Here is a 25,306-nt window from a genome sequence, read left to right on the forward strand (position 1 = left end):
GCCTCACAAAACTTAGGCAGGTTACAGACCGCCGAAAAGCGGTGGTCTGCTGCCGCCACCGGTTGCATCATCCAGGAACTGCAGCAGCCAAACGGTGTGGTTCCCGGACGCTGCAAAGAAGGAGCGCAAAAATCATGCTCCTTCTTGCGCCTCGGAAGAGATGCCGCAAGTGCCAAAGCGTGCACTCGCGTCATCATTTCCAGGGCGCGATGTGCGGATGCAGCGTGTCTGCTACATCAAGATGGCGGTGGCCGTGTGGAATGGCCACCGCCATGTCATACGGACTCAGTCCGTACTAGGGTTTGGGGCATCTGGAAGAGACGGCCCTTTCTAACCATAGTACGTGCTGAGCACATACTTTCCTGCCTGTTTGTAACGGGCTTTAATATCCCAGGATTCTATAGCATGGAGCCATGGCAATTAAAGTGGTGTCAATACCAGGAAAGATTCTAGAGCAGATCATTAAACAGAGAGTCTGTGAACATCTAGAAGGCAATGCCATAATCACAAAAAGTCAACACGGGTTTCAGAGAAAGAAGTCATGCCAGACAAATCAAATCTCTTTCTTTGATAAAATTACTAGCTTGGTAGATGAAGGTAATGCTGTGGATATCGTATATCTTGATTTCAGTAAGGCTTTTGACAGGGTTCCCTATGACATTCTTGTTAACAAGCTTATAAAATGTTGGCTAGACAAGGCAACTGTTACATGGATTTGTAATTGGTTGACTGACCAAACGCAAAGGGTGCTGAACAATGGCACCTTTTCATCCTGGAGAGAAGTGACCAGTGGGGTCCCACAGGGCTCTGTCCTGGGCCCAGTGCTATTCAACATCTTTATCAATGACTTGGATGACAGAATTGGAAGCATTCTTATCAAATTTGCAGATGACACCAAATTAGGAGGAATAGCTAAAACTCCAGAGGACAGGATAAACATTCAAGATGACCTGAATAAACTAGAAAGTTGGGCCACAGCTAACAAAATGAACTTCAACAGGGAGAAATGCAAGGTACTGCACTTAGGGCGGAAAAATAAATGCACAGATATAGGATGGGAGACACATGGCTGAATGAGACTATGTGTGAAAGGGATCTGGGAGTCCAAGTAGACCACCAGCTGAACATGAGTGAACAGTGTGATGCGGCAGCTAAAAAGGCCAATGCAATTTTAGGTTGCATCAGTAAAAGTATCGTATCTAGATCAAGGGAAGTAATAGTGCCACTCTATTCTGCTTTGGTCAGGCCCCACCTAGAATGTTGTGTCCAGTTCTGGGCACCACAATTCAAAAAGGATGTTGAAAAATTGGAACGTGTCCAAAGGAGGGCAAGTAAAATGGTGTAAGTCTAGAAACCATGTCCTATGAGGAACGACTTAAGGAGCTGGGGATGTTTAGCCTGGAGAAGAGAAGGTTGAGAGGTGATATGATAGCCCTGTTTAAATACTTGAAGGGATGCCATACTGAGGAGGGAGCTGACTTGTTTTCACTTGCTCCAGAGACTAGGACCCGGAGCAATGGATGCAAGCTACAAGAAAAGAGATTCCACCTCAACATTAGGAAGAACTTCCTGACAGTAAGGGCTGTCCGACAGTGGAACACACTCCCTCGGAGTGTAGTGGAGTCTCCTTCCTTGGAGGTCTTTAAACAGAGGCTAGATGGCCATCTGTCAGAGATGATTTGATTTGGATTCCTGCATGGCAGGGGGTTGGATTAGATGGCCCTTGCGGTCTCTTCCAACTATTATTCTATGATGATTCTATGATTCTATGCATTTTTGGGCAAAAGCAAATGATTGTAGCCTCTCCTAGCTTGTGCCATCTTCCTTATTACTAACTTTTCCATCTTCATGATATTGTGATGCTACTTTGCCATATGTGTCCTGGTTTTCATCTGTGAAATGCTGGAGGGGATGGTTAATGACTAAATTTAAGGAGATGGTCTGCATTGTTAGCAGTGGGACACAGTCTCCACAATAGGGAAACAGACTGGACAGCTTTCTCCAATAGATTTGCCAACACTACTAATAAACCTGGCTCATTTACTCACAAACCAGCAATGGACTTGTTATGTAATTTTTACTTCCCTTTGAAGCCATTTGATCCTGTATCTAAAATTTAGCATGGGGTTACAGGGTTTTTTCAAAGATTGACTGATGCTCAATTCATTATATTTCCTCAAAGAAAAAGAAATGTACTAAGGGTTATGCCCATCATTTCCAAAGGGTTTCATTTTCTTTCTCTTTTTGAAATCTTGCTTTGTTTGAGAAGTTACTCAATCTTTAATAATAGGATGGACAGATACATTGCAGTTCTCTGCAATCTGCCTGACATTTTGGTCTTCTGTGACTGCAATTCTTTCTCTTTATATAATTAGATTGAGTCAATTCTCTGCTGAGATAGTGACAGCTTAGTGTCATCAACTTGTAGTTTTCCCAAGATTCAGTTCCCTGAAAACTCTTTTAATTGGTTTGGTAACTTCAGTGTATTGAGATTCTCTTGTGTAAAAAAAAAAAGGCAAAAAAAGGATGCTATTGATCAAAGTCCATCCTGTGCTACGTACAAAACTTCCAACCTATTGATGATGATATATACATACAATCTTCCTGAGCAGTCCTCTGAGTGTCATTAGAAATCTTGAACATTAATCCTCTCATTCTGTCACTCACCCAGCTGTGAGAATAAAAACCCATAGAACAAGATTTCTGAACATTCAGATCTGATATATTAGATAGCCATTGGGTTTTATGTCAACCTTTCGTCCTACAGATTTCTACTATTACAGAATACTCTCCCCCATGTTAAAGTACTGTGCCATTGCTACTACAATTATTTTTTCAGACTACTGTGCAGCTCAGTTATATGACAGCAGCTTCTATCAGATTCTAGTACAGTACAGATGTCTATTTGATAACTATATTTTCCCCAATTCTGGTAGTTGATCTTTATGCATCTCAGTAGAAACTGATCAAATATCAGAATGATCCCCACTTTCCCCACTTGGCTTTCAATCTTTCCAAAGGGGCCAACTCACATCATCTCATACAACTATACCAAAAATACATTTTCAGAGAATACTGGCAGAGAATGCAACTAAAAATATATTCCAATATAAATGGTCATGTTTGTCCATCCCTAATATCTTCCACAGACATGGAAGAATTAATTGGCAGGGCTGTAAATGAATGAAATGCAGCAAAACAGGGTAGCTCTTCTATTAATGTTATCCCTATACTCCAACTTAATGAATGTAATTAATCTTGGGGCTGAAAGATGAGTAGAAATTTTCTAAACTAAATAATTGAAATTGACCACTCTTAAATGTTGAATTATTCAGAATTACTGTGTGGACTAGGAGTAATACCAAAGCTACTTGTTACCCACCAGGTTTATTTGAAAGGAATTAGGAAGCTCCTTTAAAACATTTACAGACCATGTACAACTGATTAACACCTACTAACTAAGCAAGAAGACGGCAGGTGCATGTTCATATTCTCATACTATACAAGAAATATGCCTCTCTTTTTTGTATTTTGGTTCATTTTAATAAATAGTAAATGGGGCTATAAGGAATAGATCAGAATATCAAGCAAGCAAGAATAGATTAGAATAAGTACGTCTTCTCTCCAGTTTGATTTGCAGCCAAAAAAATCCCACTTCTCCACATCTGGAAAACAGCTTTTGAACCCATGCCAAGCTCCATTGTATAACTAGTAATATTTAAATGCACTGGGTTATGAATTGTTATCCTAACTCCATAAGCCCTCAACTGGTTTCAGGAAGCCCTTTTCTTTCTCAAATATATTTGCTATATGTTGCTTGGAGAAGTATCCTACTTGAGTATGTAACTTCATTGACTATCCATTTCCCAGTCCAGCAAAATAAGCAAATTATCGACAGTTTAATAGAGCTCTCCAAATAGCAGAAATCAAAGAGGGTTTTTAAAATTGTATATAGCAATTATTCCATAGTATTCTGCAGCAAGATGCTGGTATCATCTGGTAAACACACAGTCAATTGCACTTGTACAATTCTCTGCACCCTGGGATTCAGTCAGAAGCATGTGAATTGCTTCTCTTTAATATTATGTTTATGCAATGAAAATTCTTTCATTAACTATATTGGGAAAATTACTTCCGACAGAACAAGCAGCCCCATACTAAGAAAAAAATGATTTTTAATAAATAGGAATTCATAATTGGCAGTAGTTGCCAGGGGTTATAATTTTTTTACTTTCTCCAAGATATCCTATTACACACTAAGGGTTCTGTTAGCTATCCTGTTTGGACTTTGCCTTCCGGTATACTCATTTATCTGAGCATCACACAAAAATAAAACTTATGGCAGGAAGCAAAAATGTCCCAGGTGAAACCTTAAAGAATGAAAAACAATGAATTGGAAGAGAAGGATATTTGCTACCTGTGCTAATTTATCTGATCTTTGCTTTAATAGCAGCTAGGAGGCAAGGTATGAAGTTCTGCATCTTCTACTAGGTTTCAGTAAAGAGGGCTGCCTGACTTAACAAGCCGGCCGCATTGCCAGGAGGCAGGAAGCCACAAACGGGGGGGGGGGGGGGGAGAAGAGAAGGGTGGCACTTCCTCCTCTGGCACTGGAACTACAAGTCTCAGAGGGCGCCGGGACCAGAAGTGCCTCCCCATTGGTAGGAATCACAGGAAGGTGGGCCTGTGATTGGATGGGAGGATGGGATGGGAGGCTTTGAAGAAGGGCAAGAAGGAGGCCTATGACATGGTCTTCCACCAGTGGACATCCCAGAATGATTCTGAAAGATGAGACATCATTGAGAGTGACATCTGGTTACTGGAAGTCAGCCCCCCTGCTAGGCCCAGGGAGCCTCGAAGTGTGCAAGAAAAGGGGACCCTCGCAGGCTTGTCTGTTGGGAGTGCAACATGGGAAAATGCGTGCAATTTCAAACACTGTTGCAAGCTTTGCATGGGCCACCATGCCAAGCTGGCGTGTTCCCAACTGGCGGGCTCCCAGTAGCCCTTTTGGGCAGGATATCCCACCTTGGCAGCCTCTGGGAAAAGGGATGGAGCCTCTACCTCTGAGTGTTAGGGGCTCCAAAATGAGCATTCCATGGCTGCCCGGTCGCTGTTCAACATAGCTCCCATGCCGTGTCTGTCCTGAGACCCTGAGGTCCTAATCTCCCTTCTACAATGCCACCCCATAAAGGAAGCAGCCTCTCTCCTGGAAGAGGGCTTCACACAAGGTTTCAGGATTCTGGCGTCGGGTCCTTGCCTGGCGTCTGGTGCCAAGAACCTGAAATTGGCCTGCAACATGCCGCTGGTGCTCAAAGCAAAATTCCAAAGGACTGCGAAGACTGTCAGATGACAGGCCCCTTCCCTGCCCTTCTCATACGACCTCAAGGTGTCCCCCCTGGGTGTTGTGCCCAAGAAAGCTCCGGGGGAATATCACATTAGTTACCATCTATCCTACCCCTTGGGAAAATCTGTAAACGACGCCACCCCTCCTGGAGCTTTGCTCGGCCCGCTACACCTTCTTTGATCAGATTGGTCAGGTCATGCCGGTGGGGGGCCCTCCTCGCAAAATGTGATATCCAGTCGGCTTTTTGACTGCTGCCTGTCCACCCTGATGATTTCTACTTCTTGGGTTTCAAATTTGAGGACCAATGGTGCTTTGACAAAGCCAAGCTGATGGGCTGCTCTGTCTGATGCACTGCCTTTGAAGCCTTCAGCTCCTTCCTTGAATGGGAGGTAAAGCGCAGGGCCACATCCTGCCTGGTCACACACTGCCTAAATGATTTCTTATTCATAGGGAAGGTGGGGGGTGATGGTTGTGCCAAGCTTTTATCCACATTACAGAACTGCTGAGCTGGGTGTCCCTTTAGCAGCTGAGAAGACGGAGGGCCTGGCCACATCCCTGAAATATCTTGGAATCCAGCTGGACTCAGTGGTGAGTGTTTCACATCTGGTTTTTTGTGGGTTTTTTCACGTCTGCTGGAGGACAAGCTCCAGGCCCTCCATTCAAAATTACAAGCCACTCTCTGGCCTATAAGACATGCCAATTCAGTGAAATGCAATATTCTCTGCCTACATAGGAGCCTGTGGCTCACAAAGGAAGGAGACATGCTGGATTCCATTTTCAAAAAGTTGGAACAGGAAGTGTGAAAACTGAAAACTGGGTTCTCTTTGCATATTTATATTGGAAGTAGGACCCCAGTCCTTTCCTATTAAAGTGCAAAGCTTTGGCTCCATTCTTTAATAAGTACAAACAATAATGCTTTAAATGATACGTAATATTTTATTGAATTGATGGGAAATTTGTATCCATGTTATGGGGTAAAATTAAATAAAATGAGAAAGCATTTACTGAAACCAAACTGGAAGGATGGATAAGTGAACAAAAAGAAAGTGTCAGTCATGCATAGACTGTCACACACAGAGAGAGAACAAGAGTGAGCCAACAAGAGAGATTTTTTTTAAATAAGAAAAACATAATAACTATTCAAATTCCCATTACAAGCTTGTCAGAGGAAAAAATTAGTACATGATATGCTCATAGCTACAGACTGCTCAGAACATACTGGTGTGTGAAATCAGATTTAGGAGATTTTGCTTAAAAATCAGGAGGCAGGATCTGGGATATATATCTATAGTTGGCAAGATACCAATAGCAGTGTCAGGATTTGGCAGTGAAATTTTTGCCTGATTTTATTTATATTTCAAGTATATTTCATGCACACAAATAACTATTGACAATACCATGACTGGGCATAGTGAAGAGGTTTGATGTGTGATTTTAGCCATTATTCACAACTACATAAGAATGGAATATAATAGCTAACCATATATCTATAGTGGATTTCATCAGGAAGACATGAGAACAATGCCAATTTTTCACCATTGGGCCTATTAACTGGTATTCTGAGGCATGCTGTCTTTGACTATAAAGGAAGTTTGTTACAATCACAACTACTAGCTATTGACATCTGTATCTTCCCTGGTTTTATGTAGCACTGTTTTAAAGGTGTCCGAACTGACAGCCATCACTACATCTTGTGGCAATAAATTCTATAACTATGTGAAGAAATACCTCATTTTCTCTTACATGATTCAGCTTCTTTTGTTTGTTTCATGTTCTAACATTTTGAAGGAAGGGGAAACTGTCAGCAACTCATCTGAGCACTGTAGCCAATGCTGGCACACGGCAGAGTAAACTGGCAAATTCAGAAACGTGGTTCTCAGCTCCCAGTTGAGATAACAGCAGCTGGATGTCTTCCAGGAACTGAAGAAATGCAGGAACCTCCAGGGACTCTCAGCAACCGATGCCAGGCTTCTGCTGATAAACGACCAGACAAGCCAACTCTCCCGAAGTGCTTTATTTACAGTGCTATAATACAGATCACAAACGAATAGCAACTCCTACTACAAACCACAAAGCAATCACTGGAAGCCTCTGTGCTTATATAGCCTTCAGACCATGTGGTCTCCCAAACTCAGTGACTTCCTGTGTTACATTCTAAAGTGTCCCCCTGTGCAATCCAGCTAGATGTTTCATCATCCAGGCTTAGTGCATGCAGGCACCAGAGTGTCCTTGAGGCTATGAGCATCAGCTGTGCTTGATCAGCCTTGTCCTTCCAGTGCTGGATGCTCATGGTCAGACACACACACATCCAAGCATTTCCCAGTGTGCTGACTTTAACCCCTGACAGAAACAACCCTTACCTTTTATTCACTTTCTCAAAACCATTCATAATGCATATTATTTCATACTTCTATCGCTCACCTTCTTCTTAAATAGTCTCAGATGTAATAGCTTCACCATTCTTCATGTTTCCTGTCAATATAGCCTGTGAGTTGCTCTTTTACTTGTCATTCTACAAATAGTCTGCTATGTAATTTGTTTTCATAGAATCATAGAGTTGGAAGAGACCACAAGAACTATCTAGTCCAACCTCCTGCCATGCAGGAACTCACAATCAAAGCATCCCCAACAGATGGCCATCCAGCCTCTGTTAAAAGACTCCTAAGGAAGGAGACTCCACTATACTTGCTAGGCTGATTTTTCCTGTTTCATTATAAACATGGATATCACATTCTCAAAATTGTTACCCTTTCTGTTTGTTTTTGTAAATATTATCCATAGGGGACAACATATGTATACTGTTGGTTTAATCTGAACAAATCTTACTGGCAGTGTACACACAATTTATCTCCTCTCTAATGCTGAGTTACAAATGCACTTTACCAATCATGAGAGGATGGAAAAGCAAATTATATGGGACTGAAGTATGTACTCTGCCATGGAACAACTTATCAATATTTTTAAAGGACTATAAACTATCTCACAGTACTGCAAATTTTCTCTTGTGGTGGATCTAAAAGTTTTGGGAGAGGCATAGCTGGTGAAAACATCAAGCATACACCTCCTCATGTATCTCAAAATACCAAAGAAAGAGAGAAAGAGAGAGAAAGTTTAATTTAATGTTTATTAGGTCTAAGTATATACAAAGACAGAATCAAGGTCAGCTCCAGAAGTTGACCAACCTGGAAAAATATCCTTCCAGTAGAGGGTATATTTGTTAAATTAACCATGACACTAATCTTGGAGGGGATTGTTCATATCATAGAAGGCAGAATGATGATTCAAGATGACCATAACAGATTCAGTGCCATTGCTGCTCAAATAAGCATTCTGTCCTCCAAATGAATGTTTCCTTCAGTCATCAAATTTGTAGTACTGCAGTAACTAAAACTTCTGTGGAGCATTTAGAAATACAGTTTAGGCATTAATAAAAGGAGACAGGCAAAATTACGGAGAGAATGCAACCACAGCAAAGGTGTGGATGATTTTCAGTGCTATGCTAGAAATTTGTGGACTGAAGAAAGTTTTCATTGGAGGTAAGGGACAATCTTTATTAAAGGGCAATGCCTTCATTTTGCCCCACCTCCTAGCTTCACAATCGAACAGGGATAAATGTAAGATCAGAAAACTCTGAACCATAAACAGGATGGTTGACTTCTGACTTGAAGCCATACACAAGAAAGGATCTAGAGGCCTTGGCACATCTTAATCTAAACATGAATCAGTATTGTAGTACAGCAAATAAACAAAATACAATTCTAGGCTGATTCAACAAAATTAAATTGTCTAAATCAAGGCAAGTAAGGCAAGTAATAGTATCACTCCAATTCTGTTTTGCTCAAAATTCACCTGGAATACTATGGCCATATCTGGATATCACACTTTAAAAGAGGCTATTAAAAGGCTGGAATATTCAAGCAGCATGCGGACAGGTTGTGATAAAATTTTGGAAACTAAGCCGTATGAGGCATTGTTGAAGGAGCTAGATATGTTTCATCTGGAAAAGAGAAGACTGATGGGTGGTAAGATAGCCATTCTAAAATATTTGAATGACTGTCAAATGAGAGATGGAGAGAGCTTCTGCTGATCCAGATGGTAAGGCCCAAACCAATGCATTCAAATTACAAGAAAGTAAATATTGACTAAACATGCAGAAGAACTCCCATCATGGAAAGAGAGAAGAAAACCTTGGGGGATAAGATAGAATTTCGTTCACTGGAGGTTATTTAAAGTGAGATTGAATGTCCAACTGTCAGGGTCAAGAATACTTTAGCTGTGGATTTCTGTACTGGTGGGAGGTTATACAGCACGACTCTGTGGTCCTTCCAACTCTATGTCATCATATTGTCTCCTAGCAATGGGCTTATTGGTGGTTGTAGCATTGCTACCACAGTGGTAAACAATGTTGATTTGGCATTTAGTAGTTCCCAAGCAACGAGAGTACTGCTACAACAGACAGCAGATTTTGTCAAGCCTTTTTCACAACATGTCAATCTGGTTTCTCCAAGGCACTTCTGCTTTCGAGCTTCCACCCACTTGGTAAATCCAAAGAAAAAGGAATGAATAGTAGTATTTCCAACTAAACAAAAGGGAAATTCTTCTGGTTAAGAGTTGTTCAAGGGTTGATAGATTATTTGGGAAGGTGGTCACCTTCCTAAACAGATGTTTTGAAACAGATGTTGAGACTATCTGAAAGAAAGAAGTTGGTAGCATGAACTTCCATAGACCTAAGCCTACTTCCTCAGATGCATTTGTTGGAGTGGAAACCAGGGACAGACTCTCTCTCTCTCTCTCTCTCTCTCTCTATATATATATATATATACACACACACACACACACACACACACACACACACACACACACATGCCATAGATATATGAGAATGTCAATTCAAATTCAAAATCCTTTGTGCATGGAAATGAAGTTCTTCCTACGGAAGATACAATCCATCCACAAGCTTCCAGGAAACACCATCTTAACCACTATGGATGTGAAATCCCTGTAGACCAACATCCCACACAAGAATGGACTACAAGCCATCAGGATCATCATTCCAGATGGGAACTTATCAAACTTAGCCACCAAAGTCTGCCAGCTTGTTCTCACATACAATTACTTCACCTTTGGTAACAACATATACCTTCAAGTTTTTGTATATAATAATAATAATAATAATAATAATAATAATAATTTTTATTTATAGACCGCTATTCCGCAATGATCATAGCGGTGTACAGTAAAATTGTAACACAATACAAAAAATTGCAAGGCCTCTCTCCCCCTCAAGATGGTGGTTGGAGGAGGGCTCTTTGTCTTCCAGGCCAGGCCTCTCTCCCCCTCAAGATGGTGGTTGGAGGAGGGCTCTTTTTCTTCAGGCCTGGCCTCTCTCCCCCTCACATGCCTTCACATGCCACCACAAATGTGCCAATATCTTCATGGCCGACCTAGAACAATGCTTCCTCAACTCCTGAACCCAGAAACTGCTCCTCTACCTGAAGTACATTGACAATATCTTCATAATTTGGAGAAGACTCACTCAAGTCATTTCACCAGCATTTCACCAACTTCCACTCCACCATCAACCTCAGCCTGGAACTATCAACAGAACAAGTTCACTTTCTGGACACCACAGTTCAGCTACAAAATGGACATCTAAGCACCACTCTATATTGCATACACACTTACATGCCTCCAGTTTCCACCCTAAATACACCACCAGGCCAATAGTCTACAGCTGAGCCCTCTGATACAATCTCATCTGCTCAGACCCACAAGACAGGGATGCCAAACTCAAGGAATTATAACAAGCATTCCTCAAACTACAGTACCCACCACGTGAAGTGAGGGGAAAAAAACCAAATAAATAAGACAAGACTTGTACCCAGGACTGATCTAATATAGAACAGATCGAAGAGGGAAAACAACAAAACCCCACTAGTGGTCACATACAGCTCCGAACTGGGACAACTCAGGCACATCATCAATGAACTACAACCCATTCTGGACAATAATGCCACTCTTTCAAGGGCTCTTGTTGGCAGACCTTTACTCACCTACAGACAGCCTGTAAACTTCAAGCACGTCCTGTATTCACTTACAGGATGACACATGACACAGATGGGGACACAGGTACTAAGCCACAAACCAAGATGGGAATTTTGCCCACACATTTATCCAGGAAATGTCATCATAAGACGACAATATTAGGCGGACCTTCACGAGCTCATCCTCCAATGGGATTTATGGCATACTATGTCATCAATGCCCATCAGCACTCTACATCGGGAAAACAGGCCAGTCCCTGCACCAGAGGAAGAATAGACATATATCAGACATTAGGAATGGAAATGCACAAAAACTAGTGGCAGAACATTTCAATCTCCCTGGGCATTCCATCTCAGACCTCAGAAAACCAGTCATTGAACAAAAGAATTACAAAGGTAGATTGGACAGAGAAACAGCAGAACTGGAATTCATCCACAAACTGCAGTCCCTCACTACATACATTTCAACACTATGTGAGCCCATCCTCAGGGGGTATCCTATGCCCATCTATTCTCCCCACCTACAGGCTACTTTCCAAAGCCAAACTGGTCTTGCCATTTCATTTCTATACACAAAAGGTTTTGAATTTGAATTGACATTCTCACATACCTATGATGTATATATATCTGTCCCTGTTTCCACTCCACCAAATACATCTGAGGAAGTAGACTGTAGTCTACAAAAGCTCATGCTGCCAACTTCTTTCTTCCAGTTAGTCTCAAAGATGCTACAAGATCTCCCTACATACTGATTCAACAGACTAACATGGCTATATCTTTGAACTGAATTGAACAGTTAACCATATTGAAACAATTTAAAATACATTTTGAAGTAATTGAACAGTCCAATTGAAAACAATGCATATTTCACATTTCTAAATGCTTGTTTGAATATAAAAAAGTTTTCATCTGTCTGTTGAAGGACTGTAGAGATGGGGCCATTCTAGCCTCCCTGTGGAGAGAATGCCAAAGTCTAAAAGTAGCCATTAATAAGACCCCTCTCATGTTACCCCTAACTGTGGAGGTGATGGGACTAAGAAATTTGCCGCTTCTGTGGATCTCAGGGTCCAGGCAGACTTATACTGGGAGATATTGTGTGTCAGATAGATTGGGCCTAAGCCAGTATTTACCCAATGAAGATGAGGAGACAATATGAAATTGCCAATTTCAGTGCCAGAAAGTATACATTTAGTTCCTGATTTTGTTTTCCAGCAAAATGTTATCTAGCTGTATTGATTTTATCCATTATGCTTCCTTATTTGTATTGCTTAGAAATATTAGTAATTTACATAGAACAACATTGGGAGGTGCTCTAATTAAATCAAGGGAATCTGATCAAAATATAATCACTTTCCAAGCTGGTTCAGAATTTCACTGCAATTAGAGTAATAAAACCAATTAGTACAAACTGAAAAAGCGATGATATTACAATTCAATTGTTATCACAAATTCAAAGCTGACAGTGTTACCATTACTGCTCTCTAATTTATATCCAAATCCTTTCTTCCCATTACGGAACTGACACAGCTACATTAGACTACAATTTATGCAAAGTTGGTAGCAGGGGAGGGAATGAAAAGCAGCAACTACACAAATGTCACAGCATATTTTTCTTTTTGGATATCTTGTTATGGAATGTTTTTCCCCCTCCCTTCCCCTATCTATCCTCTGCAAATTGTCTTTCTGTTCCATGACAATTATTAAAGCAGTGCTTGGGGATGAGAAGACTGAGTTGGTATTGTGCCCTCAGAAGTTTAAATTCTGGCATATTTTAGATGCAAGTTTCTATTAAGGACAAACAATGCCAAAAGCAATGGTTTACAAGCTCTTACCTAAACATAAGCTATTAAGCAGATTAAGGATTTTGTAGGGACTGTGGAGTTCATAAAGCCAGCATGGCAAAGTGTTTTGAGATTTGGACTACAACTCTGGAGACCAGGATTCAATTCCCAGAGCAGTCATAAAACTCACTGGGTGAGCTTGGGAAGTCACATTGTCTCAGCCTCAGGGGAAGGCAATGGCAAACCTCCTATGAACAAATCTTGAAAAGAAACCCTCATGATAGGTTTGCCTTCGGGTCACCATAAGTCAGAAATGACTTGAAAGCACACAACAACAAAAACAACAATAACATGTTGTTCAGTGAGAGAAAACTGGGTAGCCATTTTTCACAACTGGGGCAACTGAGCCATAGTGACGTGGACCCATAAGCCACACATAAAGGAACCCAAAGTGTATCAAGGCTAGGACATGGCTGATATATGATATATGGAATAGTATGGCCTAGTCTTCTTGGAAAAGCCTCAAGACAAAACTAGTTGTTTGATATTTGGTGCTGAAGGAAGAAAGGAAGGAAAGAATTGGTCACAGACCTGGTGGTGCAGTAGTTAAATGCCAGTACTGCAGCCACAAGGTTGTGAGTTCAATCCCAGCCTCCATCCTTTTGTAGGTTGGTAAAATGAGTGCCCGGCTTGTTGGGGGCAATTAGCTTACAGATTGTAAACCACTTAGATAGTGCTGGATAAATGGTATAGAAATGTACATATAGATATTGGGGATAACATAGCCCCTCAGATGTTGTTAGATTATGATAGCAGTCCCTGTCTGTATAGACAATGGTGAGTTGCAATGGAGTTGCAAGCCAACATCTGAGGGATCATACTCTTCCCAGGCTAGAACAGGAAACAAATACTTGGAAAAAGGAGTGTGATAAGTATTCTATGACAGAATAGAGCTTCTTTGAAAATGATTAAAATTGCAAGAGAATGCATTAGAAGAGTATCTAAAGACTTCTTTATACAATACTTGTATAAAGTGCTTGAATGGGAGACCATCAGCAAATACCTAGGATATATTTTAGAGGAAAGCACTTGCAAAACTACCTCTGATTATTCCTTGCCTCAGACTCACCCTATGAAATTCATAGGGTCACCCTATGTTGACAGACAACTTGAAGGCATGAGTGCATGCACAGACACAAACAAACACATACACATACACACTTCTGCCTGATTATGAAGTGAGCTCCTCCCCGAAATTCTTTTTGACTCAGATGGTAATCTGAAAAAACATTGCCACATTTCTTCTTCTGTCCTTGGCAGCTTACATATTGCAATAGCATAACACGAGATCCCAGGGACAACTGGAAAGCTGACTCTTTTGTCTGGCTCTTTAGTTTCAAGCTGACCGAAAAGAAATGGTAGCTGATGTCTTCCATGTTGGTAGGTGGTGAACCCACTCTGTGTTCTAGTCCAAACTTTGAAAATACTGTATCCAAGATGGTCAACCCTTTCCCCACAGTGGTTTCAGCACTTTAGATATCTTCTAGGACTCATTTTACCTGAGATGCATACACAGAATGGACCGGGTACAATAATCCCCAAGACACATAATTTCCAGGCATGATAAATTTTTCTTCCAAAACCTGTTTTGGTCACCAGGGTGGGTAATGTAGATTAGGAAGCAAACAAGGGGAAATGCATCTTTGCTGGTTCTTCTGCCCTTTTCAGAAGCTTTTCATATCATTGACCAATGTATACTTTAGATTATCTGTCTGAGATGCATTTTGGAAGCAATATTCTACAGTGGCACTGATCCTTTATGGGCGATTTAAGAATGCATTGCTCTGAACTACTATTAGAGATCATGGTCTGTGGTGTCATTCAAGTTTTTCCTGGCCTTTCTTGCTATTGAATATTAAACTGCCAGGACAGCAGTGTTCTGAAATTTTATGGCATCAATATACAGAGAAGCTGTTTTGTTTCTAAATTAATGCAAGATTCCAGTAACACACAGCATAAGGATAAAACAAACTGAACCAAATTCAGACCAAATAGAGGTGATTCCAAGAAGTAAAAAGGAAAATCAGAGAACAGATTCAATTTGTGTCTGCCAGGGTTATATTTCATTTGAATAACTCATGGTCAGAGTTTGGGCTTCTCCTGGATTCATCCCTGAAACTAGATTACCAGATATTTTTTACAGTAAACTGGAATTCATTTGCAGGGTTAAACTATTCACCTATGCCCATTTGCTGCCCAACCCCAGAATTAATGAGACAAGAAACAAGATTAGGATTAAAACAGGGCCATTTATTGACCTATTTATTAATTTTTTAATGGAAATGCAACCAATTCAAGGAATAACCAAGTGTGGGAGAACTGCAGCTGGTGTCTTTCTTCAGACCACCTCTGCAGTTTATATGAATGATAACACTTGAGCCCTCAATGATAATCCAAAATCTGAGTTATTCGTTGTCTGGCCTGCATCAGGAAGTCCAACCCAAAAGTCCCTCTCTCAATCTGAGAAGATTAAAGAGGGGGTTTCTCTTTCAAGACAGACCTAAGGGCAATTTCTTCCTGCCATCTCCCAGGTCGCAAGGCCTAAAGAGGTGGTTCTAGAAATGTCCCTTCCACCCAAATGGTGTTTAAGGTGCTCACCTAAATATAATTCAATTATGTATGCCAAATTCAACTTTAAATTCACCAAATTATAATTTCAATATTTAAGACAAATCGTTCCTATTTAGACTCCACCCCAGCCAATTTCCCATATGCCAACTGGAAGTAGAATGGGATAGGTAAAAAAATAAAAATAAAACAGTGCAAAAGCGAAGAAATTCCTACCCGGCTCCTAAATGGCCAAGGAAATGTCACAGTACACCAGCAGCAGATGGATGGGTCAATGAAATAAATTATAATGAAGCATCGAGAGCGGCTGGAACCCAACCATTATTGAAATGTCTGATCTGGCCACAGTGACTCATGCCTTAGTTACATCGGTTCGAACTACTGTGGCATGTAATGATTTCATGACTCTGAAATGTGCTTGGTAACCTTGTGCTTGTGTATTGTTATTCTAAATTCACATAAATGCAAAATGGTTGCACTGCACTACCCTTCTACTTAATACTAGAGATGGAAAGAACAGTATGAAATACTCAAAAATGGTTTAAAACATGGGTTTTTTTTGGGTATTGAGAAATGAGAAGAACCCTTGTCTAATGAGAATCTTTGCACTTCAGAACTTATGCTGTGTAGAATTCACATGTGGCTGTTTTGTGTAGAAAACTACATTTTCTGCATTGAAAATAATATTTCAACATAGAGATATTCATTCTTACATAGGAAAAAACTGGGATTTGAGATTTGTTCTGTGTAAAATTTGCATATGGATACTTTGTATAGAAAACATCATTTTCTGTGCAGGAATAAACAGTTCTGCATTGAAATATTATTTTCCATGCAGAAAATGCTGTTTTCTGCGCAAAACAACCACACACAATTTTTGCAAAGAATAAGTCTTGAATTGTGAATAGATTTTGAAAATGGTGTGGTTTTTGAAGACTTTTTTTGCAGCAAGAAGAAAATTGTTGAAGTTATTCATTTCTCTGAGAAGAAATTGAGTTTATTTGAAAAGACACTTAGAGAAGAATTACATTCCTACCTCACTGGCTTAGAATGCTGCAATCAGATGGTTTTCTTAGGTATAGAAATATCTCACCTATTGTCTGAATGCTGGAGATGAACTTGAAATCACTTGTTATATAATTAAAACACAAATCTTGAAATGTACACAATCTAGTGTGATATTGTCACTCAATGTCAGAAAAGGTTAGCAAACTCAATTCAAACCATTTACTTTTTTTTTTTTACAAAAGTCACCATCTCTCTGAAATTACTTTTTTGTTAGCTAAAAGCAAACAATTAAAACATGTTTCCTTTTGCAGACTGAGCAAAGTAAGTAATAATAGAGTCTTAATAGGAATTCCCTTTGCTAGATTGGTTTCCTTTGCTAGAGAAAGGCATTTTGAATCTCATTCGGGAAAAATGTGGGATAGGAAAATGAATGAATGAATAAATGAATACATGAATAAATAAGTAAGTAAATAAATAAATACAGTGATCTAGACTCCAGAGAAAAGCAGTATAATCTACAAGTCCTAATATTCAATGATGGCTGGTGGTCTGATATCTACAGGGTTTTAAACTGAACTACAGTTGTCAAGGAGTTGGATTTGATGGCCCCTGTGGCCTCTTCAAACTCTACAATTCTATTCTTCAAAGCAATTTGCTTTGCTCTGAAGGTGCTTGACCCTGCTCCCTAAATAGGTTTAATACCTTGGATGGTTCCTTTAAAAAGCCAATGAAAACCCAGGGCACATTCATGTACCCCCTGACATTAGAGCTGCCAGCTGCCACTTCTTACAGCAGAAAGTAGTAAGGAGGTGTAAGAGAGTTAGCCTGTTATGGCTATAATAAAAGGAATTCCACAAGATTAAATCGATGTCATCTTTAAGTTCCATCCACTAGAATAGGAGTGGGGAAAGTGCGGCCCATGGATGATATACATTTCCTAATTCCTCACTGCATTTCCTCCCAAACCGGTAACCCACTTTATTTAGTCAGGTTGATATGGGGGGATTTTTACCCCCAATTCCCTTTTCTTGGCCCCAAATCAGTCAATAATAGACGGAATGTGATATAGCAATAGCAATAACATTTCTACACTGCTTATTAGTGTACTTAAGCACTTCCTAAGCAGTTTACAATGTGTAAGCTAATTGCTTCCAACAAAGTACTCATTTTAGTGACCTATGGAACAATGAAAGGCTGAGTGGACCCTGCAGCCCTGCCTGGGATTGAACTCACAACCTTGTGTCTGTGAATGGCTGCAGTACTCGCATTTAACCACTGCACCACCAGGGTTCCTGGCATAACATCACTACTTACTGGAATTTGGGGGCTTGGGGGTGAAAATTTCAGGTGCCCATTCCGGCATTAAAAGCTGGTGCAGGAATGTCAGCTACCATTTTGAAAAGTTCCTTTCTGGAATCGGGCTATGGAACAGTCTTCCGGAGGAGCTCTACCTTATCACCCCCCTGGAAACATTTAAAAAGAGGCTTAAAACCTTCCTCTTCTGTCAAGCCTTCCCCTCTGGAAAATGAAGTTGTGTATTTTGATCCCATCGACTCTCTGCCTCACCCTATTGAATGACTGTTTTAGATTTGTATAGTGTATATTGTGTTACAGGTTTTTATCTATTTTTATGATGTGTTTGTAACTGGTTTTAATTCTGTGTAAACCGCTTTGATTTTTTGGAGGGAGTCATCAGGCAGACCCAGCAACATCAGGGACTGCCTGAAGGAAGAGGCCCCTCCCTCCTAAACTGACATCTTGGCCTCAGAGGGAGTCATCAGGCAGACCCAGCAACATCAGGGACTGCCTGAAGGAAGAGGCCCCTCCCTCCTAAACTGACATCTTGGCCTCAGAGGGAGTCATCAGGCAGACCCAGCAACATCAGGGACTGCCTGAAGGAAGAGGCCCCTCCCTCCTAAACTGACATCTTGGCCTCAGAGGGAGCGATCAGGCAGACCCAGCAACATCAGGGACTGCCTGAAGGAAGAGGCCCCTCCCTCCTCAACTGTCATCTTGGCCTCAGAGGGAGCGATCAGGCAGACCCAGCAACATCAGGGACTGCCTGAAGGAAGAGGCCCCTCCCTCCTCAACTGTCATCTTGGCCTCAGAGGGAGCGATCAGGCAGACCCAGCAACATCAGGGACTGCCTGAAGGAAGAGGCCCCTCCCTCCTAAACTGACATCTTGGCCTCAGAGGGAGCGATCAGGCAGACCCAGCAACATCAGGGACTGCCTGAAGGAAGAGGCCCCTCCCTCCTCAACTGTCATCTTGGCCTCAGAGGGAGAGATCAGGCAGACCCAGCAACATCAGGGACTGCCTGAAGGAAGAGGCCCCTCCCTCCTCAACTGTCATCTTGGCCTCAGAGGGAGTCATCAGGCAGACCCAGCAACATCAGGGACTGCCTGAAGGAAGAGGCCCCTCCCTCCTAAACTGACATCTTGGCCTCAGAGGGAGCGATCAGGCAGACCCAGCAACATCAGGGACTGCCTGAAGGAAGAGGCCCCTCCCTCCTAAACTGACATCTTGGCCTCAGAGGGAGCGATCAGGCAGACCCAGCAACATCAGGGACTGCCTGAAGGAAGAGACCCCTCCCTCCTAAACTGTCATCTTGGCCTCAGAGGGAGCCATCAGGCAGACCCAGCAACATCAGGGACTGCCTGAAGGAAGAGGCCCCTCCCTCCTCAACTGTCATCTCGGCCTCAGAGGGAGAGATCAGGCAGACCCAGCAACATCAGGGACTGCCTGAAGGAAGAGGCCCCTCTCTCCTAAACTGACATCTCGGCCTCAGAGGGAGAGATCAGGCAGACCCAGCAACATCAGGGACTGCCTGAAGGAAGAGGCCCCTCCCTCCTAAACTGACATCTCGGCCTCAGAGGGAGCGATCAGGCAGACCCAGCAACATCAGGGACTGCCTGAAGGAAGAGGCCCCTCCCTCCTAAACTGACATCTCGGCCTCAGAGGGAGCGATCAGGCAGACCCAGCAACATCAGGGACTGCCTGAAGGAAGAGACTTCTCCCTCCTTTGTCACCTTGTATTTTGTATTGCATTATGATTTTTACTGTACACCGCTATGATCATTGCGGAATAGCGGTCTATAAATAAAACATATTATTAAACATATTATTATTATATAAATAAAATTTATTTTTATTATTATTATTATTATTATTATTATTATTATTATTATTATTATTACCACACACCTCTGATGACATGACATCCATCCCAGAAAGGGCTATAGCATCAGGATTTTTGGCTCCACTCCAACATGGTTTCCCACTAGATGCTATACCATATCCTCCTGCCATTCTGGTACCACTTGTTTTCCCCACTGATATTATCCAAGGGGACAGGAAAATACAATTTTATTTTAGCATATCAGCTTGAGGGCTTCCCATGGGTTTTTACCACTTTGTCTACCACACATATTTCTGTATTGCTCCCCTCTTGTTCTAATCACCCCAGCATGGAGCTATCTTTTAAAAATCATGTCATGCAGAAGTGATAAGCCCAATGCAGTCCCCTTTCGAACAGGAGAAACGCTCATACAACACTATGAGAGCCATGTGTCCATTCTCATTCCTGGCTTTAGAATGTCAAGAAAAAATAACAGGGGGAAAAATCACAACAGATCAACAGAGTCTAGGCTTGCAGCTTCTTTGCTACATTGGTCTCATTTCTCCAAGGTCAGTCAAAGCATGGGGTAAACAGAAAGAAGGTGTTTAACATGGTATATTTATCTCAAGGTCATCTTATAGAATTATTAGTGAAAGTGAAGACAGTGACAGTGAATTGCATTGGGGCATTCCTAGTATTAGAGGTCATACAGATAGCCACTCTGAATAATGAAATGGGCATTGATTAAAGAGAAGAGCTGCATCTTCCTGACCTAAGGGACCAAGAAGAACCATTCTTCATTTGTAGACCCCTCCTCTATTTGACAGCAGATGTGAATCACTGAACTTTGCCCTCACCTATATAGTTTCTGCTAGTCTATTAGTGACTTGTCATGTCATTTGACTTCATATTAATCTAACTGCTCCAAATTTTGCCTTAATTTTCTGATTCGGCTATTCCCAGATTTAGACACAGAGCTTTATATTCAAGAAAAGCACACAACTTGGTCCTTACATGAATGTGTGACTTCAGATGGCAGGTATGTATATGCGTGTGCCAAAATGATGTAGAGGTTTCAGTGTTGGATTAGGACACTGGGTTCGAATCCCCACTTGATCAGAGAAACCCACTGGGTGACCTTGGGCAGGTCACAGTCTCAAAGTCATAGTATAGCAATAGTAAACACCATCTGAAGAAACTTGCCAAGAAAACCATGTGACAGTTTTGCCTTAGGATCACCATAAGTCAGAAATGATTTGAAGGCAAACACCATACACACGTGTGTGTGTGTGTATTTGTATGGTGTGGTCCATATGTGAATGACTCCTCATTCAAACAAAATAAAAGAAACATCAAGCTCCCATTTGGATGATATACTGGTTACTATGTGTAGGTCAAGTGTTACAGGAGAAAGTAATCAAAAGTAAAACTTTTCTCTTCAATAAAACTGCAATACTATTTAAGATGAAGAATATCTTCTCACTGATTAACTTGAAAAACCTTTCAAATAAGTTTCTATATCAGGTTTCCTTCTAACATTTTAGCTGTCATTCAATATAATTTACCCACAGCTCTCCCACTACCAGTGGTGTGTGTATTCCATTCCCATATCTTTGAAGAGTTATTTTCTCAGAGACATTCCAGGAGAATTGATGGGGAGAGTCACTGTCCCATAGAGACAACAGGAAAACATGGAAGGATGAAGGCAGGGTTGTGGACCTTGAAGAGGATTGGGAAGTGAAACTGGGAGAGGGGGAGAATCAGCAGACAAGGTTGGACTGTGAATGGGGATTGGTAAATTGGAAAACCCAGCCTTATGGGGGGGACTGAAGGACATGACAACTATTTTGTGGTGATGTAGTTCTTAGGCAAGGAAGGCACATTCGAAACAACCCAGCAAAGGGGCTTTGTATTGCTGAGCAGGAGAATGATAAGAACTGCAGGGAAAAACTGAAGGCAGACAATAAAGAGGGAGTTAGGCCTGTTAGAGAAACAAAGAAACATTGGCTATTTTTCTTTCTCCTTGGCATGCTAAGATTTGTATATAGAGTGTGGCTGGCCTCAGACCTGAGGTTTTTGAGCATGCCTGGTTAATGACAAGATCCTTTACCTAAAAAGAAAAGCATTTAATTAACTTTCATAAACAATTTATATCCTGCATTCCTCCGTGAAACTAGGGTTGCCACCTACAGTTAATGATATACAGTGTACATTAGGATGCACTATAAAAATAGTAAAACATCACACATTTTCATCATTAATGCCTTGAACATTTAACACCAGCCACAGTCGATCAAAGGAGCTTGCCTGTTATCTCATCCTTGCAGGCCTACATGCAGTCAAAGTTAAACATTAATGAACCGACATCTGACCTTTTATTTTCTCTCAGTGCTTTGTCTCCTTTCTTCCATGAGATGGTTGGCTTGGGAGAGGCCTGGGGTTTGCATTCAACAGTCACTTCTTGTCCTTTGGTAATAATAATTGTTTTTTTCAGATGACTTGAGGGGAAAGTTGGAGCAGAAGCTGTTGAAAAGGGAAATATTTTAGTGACAGTGTTAAATATTTATTACTTCACAAACTGCCCACCATCAAACTTTTTTCTTTTTCTTTTTGCAGGGTTGGGTTGACAGTCCTTATGGAAGTGTTAATAATGTAAAATCCTATTGCCACTGAACAAAAACACATAGTAAACGAGAAAACAAACCAAAAGGACACACTACAATCCCTTTCTCTTCAATTAAATATCCCCACAACTTGTGCAAAGTATGATGGTTTAAATTATAAATTACATGAAAGGATTTCAGAATTAAAAGAGTGTTTAATACAAAAGAACTGGAGGAGGACTCACTCAAGTAGTGGACTAAAATGATAGTTTTGTAAATGTACTAGTCAGAACAGCTTGTTTCTTTCCTTTTCTGATCTGCCTGAGGTTGAGTGTGTTTCTTAAAGAAATCTTGCTTCTTTTCAATAGTTTTGTTTAACAAAAGCCTACACACATTAGAATCCAGTCTGGGGTCCACCAAGGTAATTTCTATATTGGGAGGTTAAAGAGATGTTGAATCAACCTTGAAAAAGAATGGGTGAGATGTTTCTCAGGTTTTTTAAAAATAAAAGTTACCAAAATGCACGTTTCTTCTCATTCAGAACTTGAGGATTTACACAGAAATAAAAGTGGGAAAAATAAAAAAGGGGCAGACTTATCCTTCAAGCCCAGAGCTTTCTGTGCTTAATGCTTTGAGTCTGAGTTTGAATCTCTGTGTATTCAACTGTGTTGGTGCTGGTGGTTGTCAACTCTTTTTCCCTGAGAGTTTCCTTAGCACTTGCCTAACCAACGGATTCAAAAGAAAAAAAAAGAAAACATGGTCTATATCCTGTTGTTTGTCTTGACTGAAGGGGAGTCATTGAATCAATTGGATTTACCTCAGTGTTGACTCTTCATTCAACAATTGCTTGAATGAATCTGCTGTAGGTGGGACTAACCAACAGCACTGCAGGTAACAAATACAGAAAAATGCACGCCCTGGAATTGATTTCATGGCTCTTTTCCCCCTAAGGCTGGTGAATGTAGGGTGTTCTAGAAATGACTTTGTTTTAGTTCAGGCTAGCTAGGCCAAAAGTCTCAACAAATAAGCAAATTTTCTGCCTTGTCCTACATAAGGAGAAAGGCAGGACATAAATCAAATAAATAAATAAATAAATGTTGAGGAACAAAGGATTTTCACTGCCCGCTACATCTTGCTACACCATATTACATTCTGTCTGATGCTTTCCTGATAAAGTAGAATTGGGTATAGACTGTGCATGAGAAATGAATTTGTTACTGACCTGCTTGATGATTAGAGATAAACAGCATAGTGGCTTTGAAGGTTTAGCTGAGTGGAAAGTTACTGTGATACATGTGAAATGTACGTGACTTTGAAACTTTTAGAAAAAAAACTGAATTAGAATGTGTGAGCCAAGAGCTTAGGCCTCTCATCCTGCACAGCAAAGTGTCTGTCGGAGTGTGAAAGAGAAATGCATTTCTTAGAATAAAGCTGAAACTTTGGTTCAACAGCATGGCCTCCCATTCAACAAATTGTGGGAGCATCTCCCTTGATAATCCAGATTTTTCTTTGTTTATTGTGGGCACAATCATAATCATTTCATTGTGACATCTTCTGGACAACATCTTTGTGGGCCAATACTGCCCTCTTTGTAGTAAAATTGAATCCATTTAATGTAAGAGTAAACCAACACAATAGTAAAATGGAAAGCTTGTTAAATACGCACCCAATATCCTTAACTCAGCACTGGTGTAAATGGCTCCATGCTTGTTTTCTGCTAGACATTGGTACATTCCAGCATCAGACTGATTCACACTGTGGATCATCAGTACACCATTAACCATCTCAATCCTGCTCTGTAATGGAATAGAAAAATAATTCTACAAAAGCAAACAAAACCAGGAAAATGTGTTTGTTTTCTAGCTTTAAATGAAAGTAGGAGGGGCCATGGTAACGAAGTTTGCATGCGTACATGAAATTGCCTTATTCAGCACAATGGTGATGACTTTTCCTTTAAGTTTTATTATTTTTTTTCTACTCTGTGCTAATGCTTAAATAATTTGAATGCTTAATTGCATATGCATACAATAGACATTGCCTGGGGCTATTCTTTTTTTTTTTTTTTTTTGCTCCAAACATGATTAGAATGCAATGAATAGATGAAATTCCACAGTTCCAAGTGCTAGAGCTTATGATTTGCAGCACTCAGACAATTAAGATGTGAATGCTGTATAGTTTGTGAAACAAGTTAAAGAAGTCCATGAGCCTGTATGGAAATCCATTGGAAAGGCATTAAAGCTCCCATTTCATTGGACAAACAAGCACCTAGTGTGTTCTGTTTGGTGGATAGTAAGGAACACAGGTCTGCAATAGACTGAACACACTTATTTTAGCTGTTGTCTGCTGCTACTTGCAGAATCCTTTTTATATGTGAATTTTCTTGCGTCATCAAGACACTCCATTGGGAAAAAATGATCAACCATTATCTCAGAATTTCAGTCTTCATTTCCAGTTTTTTAAACATGTAATTTTTTAAAAATTTCTCTGCCTTATTGTTTGAAAATATCTTCAAAAGTGTGCAAACTGGATTATTTCTGCACTGTGTTTTGGACCTAAGTATCTCTCCGGTCCTGATCCCCTCAAACCTGATAGGAATGTCATTTCGCTGTGCTCTTATTACTTACTGCTAGAATGAGGCTCCTTCTGCCCAAACAGGTGATGCCCAGTAAAGTAAATTAGAATAATAGAATCATAGAAATGTAGAGTTAGAAGCGACCACAAGTCCAACCCCCTGCCATGCAGGAACTCTCAATCAAAGTATCCTGGACAAAGTATCAAAGACC

General features: G+C 40.8%; 1 protein-coding gene across 5 annotated transcripts in view; it reads right to left on the reverse strand.

The window, feature by feature from the left end:
* CNTN5 (contactin 5) overlaps nt 1-25,306 on the reverse strand; it is a 934,652-nt gene that overhangs the window by 130,509 nt on the left and 778,837 nt on the right. For all 5 annotated transcript variants that reach the window (XM_089512787.1, XM_089512786.1, XM_089512784.1 and 2 more), the window contains 2 exons: nt 24,190-24,319; nt 22,293-22,443 (listed from right to left, as the gene is read on the reverse strand). In XM_089512787.1, the coding sequence (XP_089368913.1) occupies nt 22,293-22,443; nt 24,190-24,319 (281 nt within the window). The remainder of the gene's footprint in view (nt 1-22,292; nt 22,444-24,189; nt 24,320-25,306) is intronic.

The sequence above is a fragment of the Sceloporus occidentalis genome, unplaced genomic scaffold (assembly GCF_023333645.1).
Source record: "Sceloporus occidentalis isolate IW3139 unplaced genomic scaffold, rSceOcc1.0.p SCAF_2, whole genome shotgun sequence".
Taxonomy (NCBI): domain Eukaryota; kingdom Metazoa; phylum Chordata; class Lepidosauria; order Squamata; family Phrynosomatidae; genus Sceloporus; species Sceloporus occidentalis.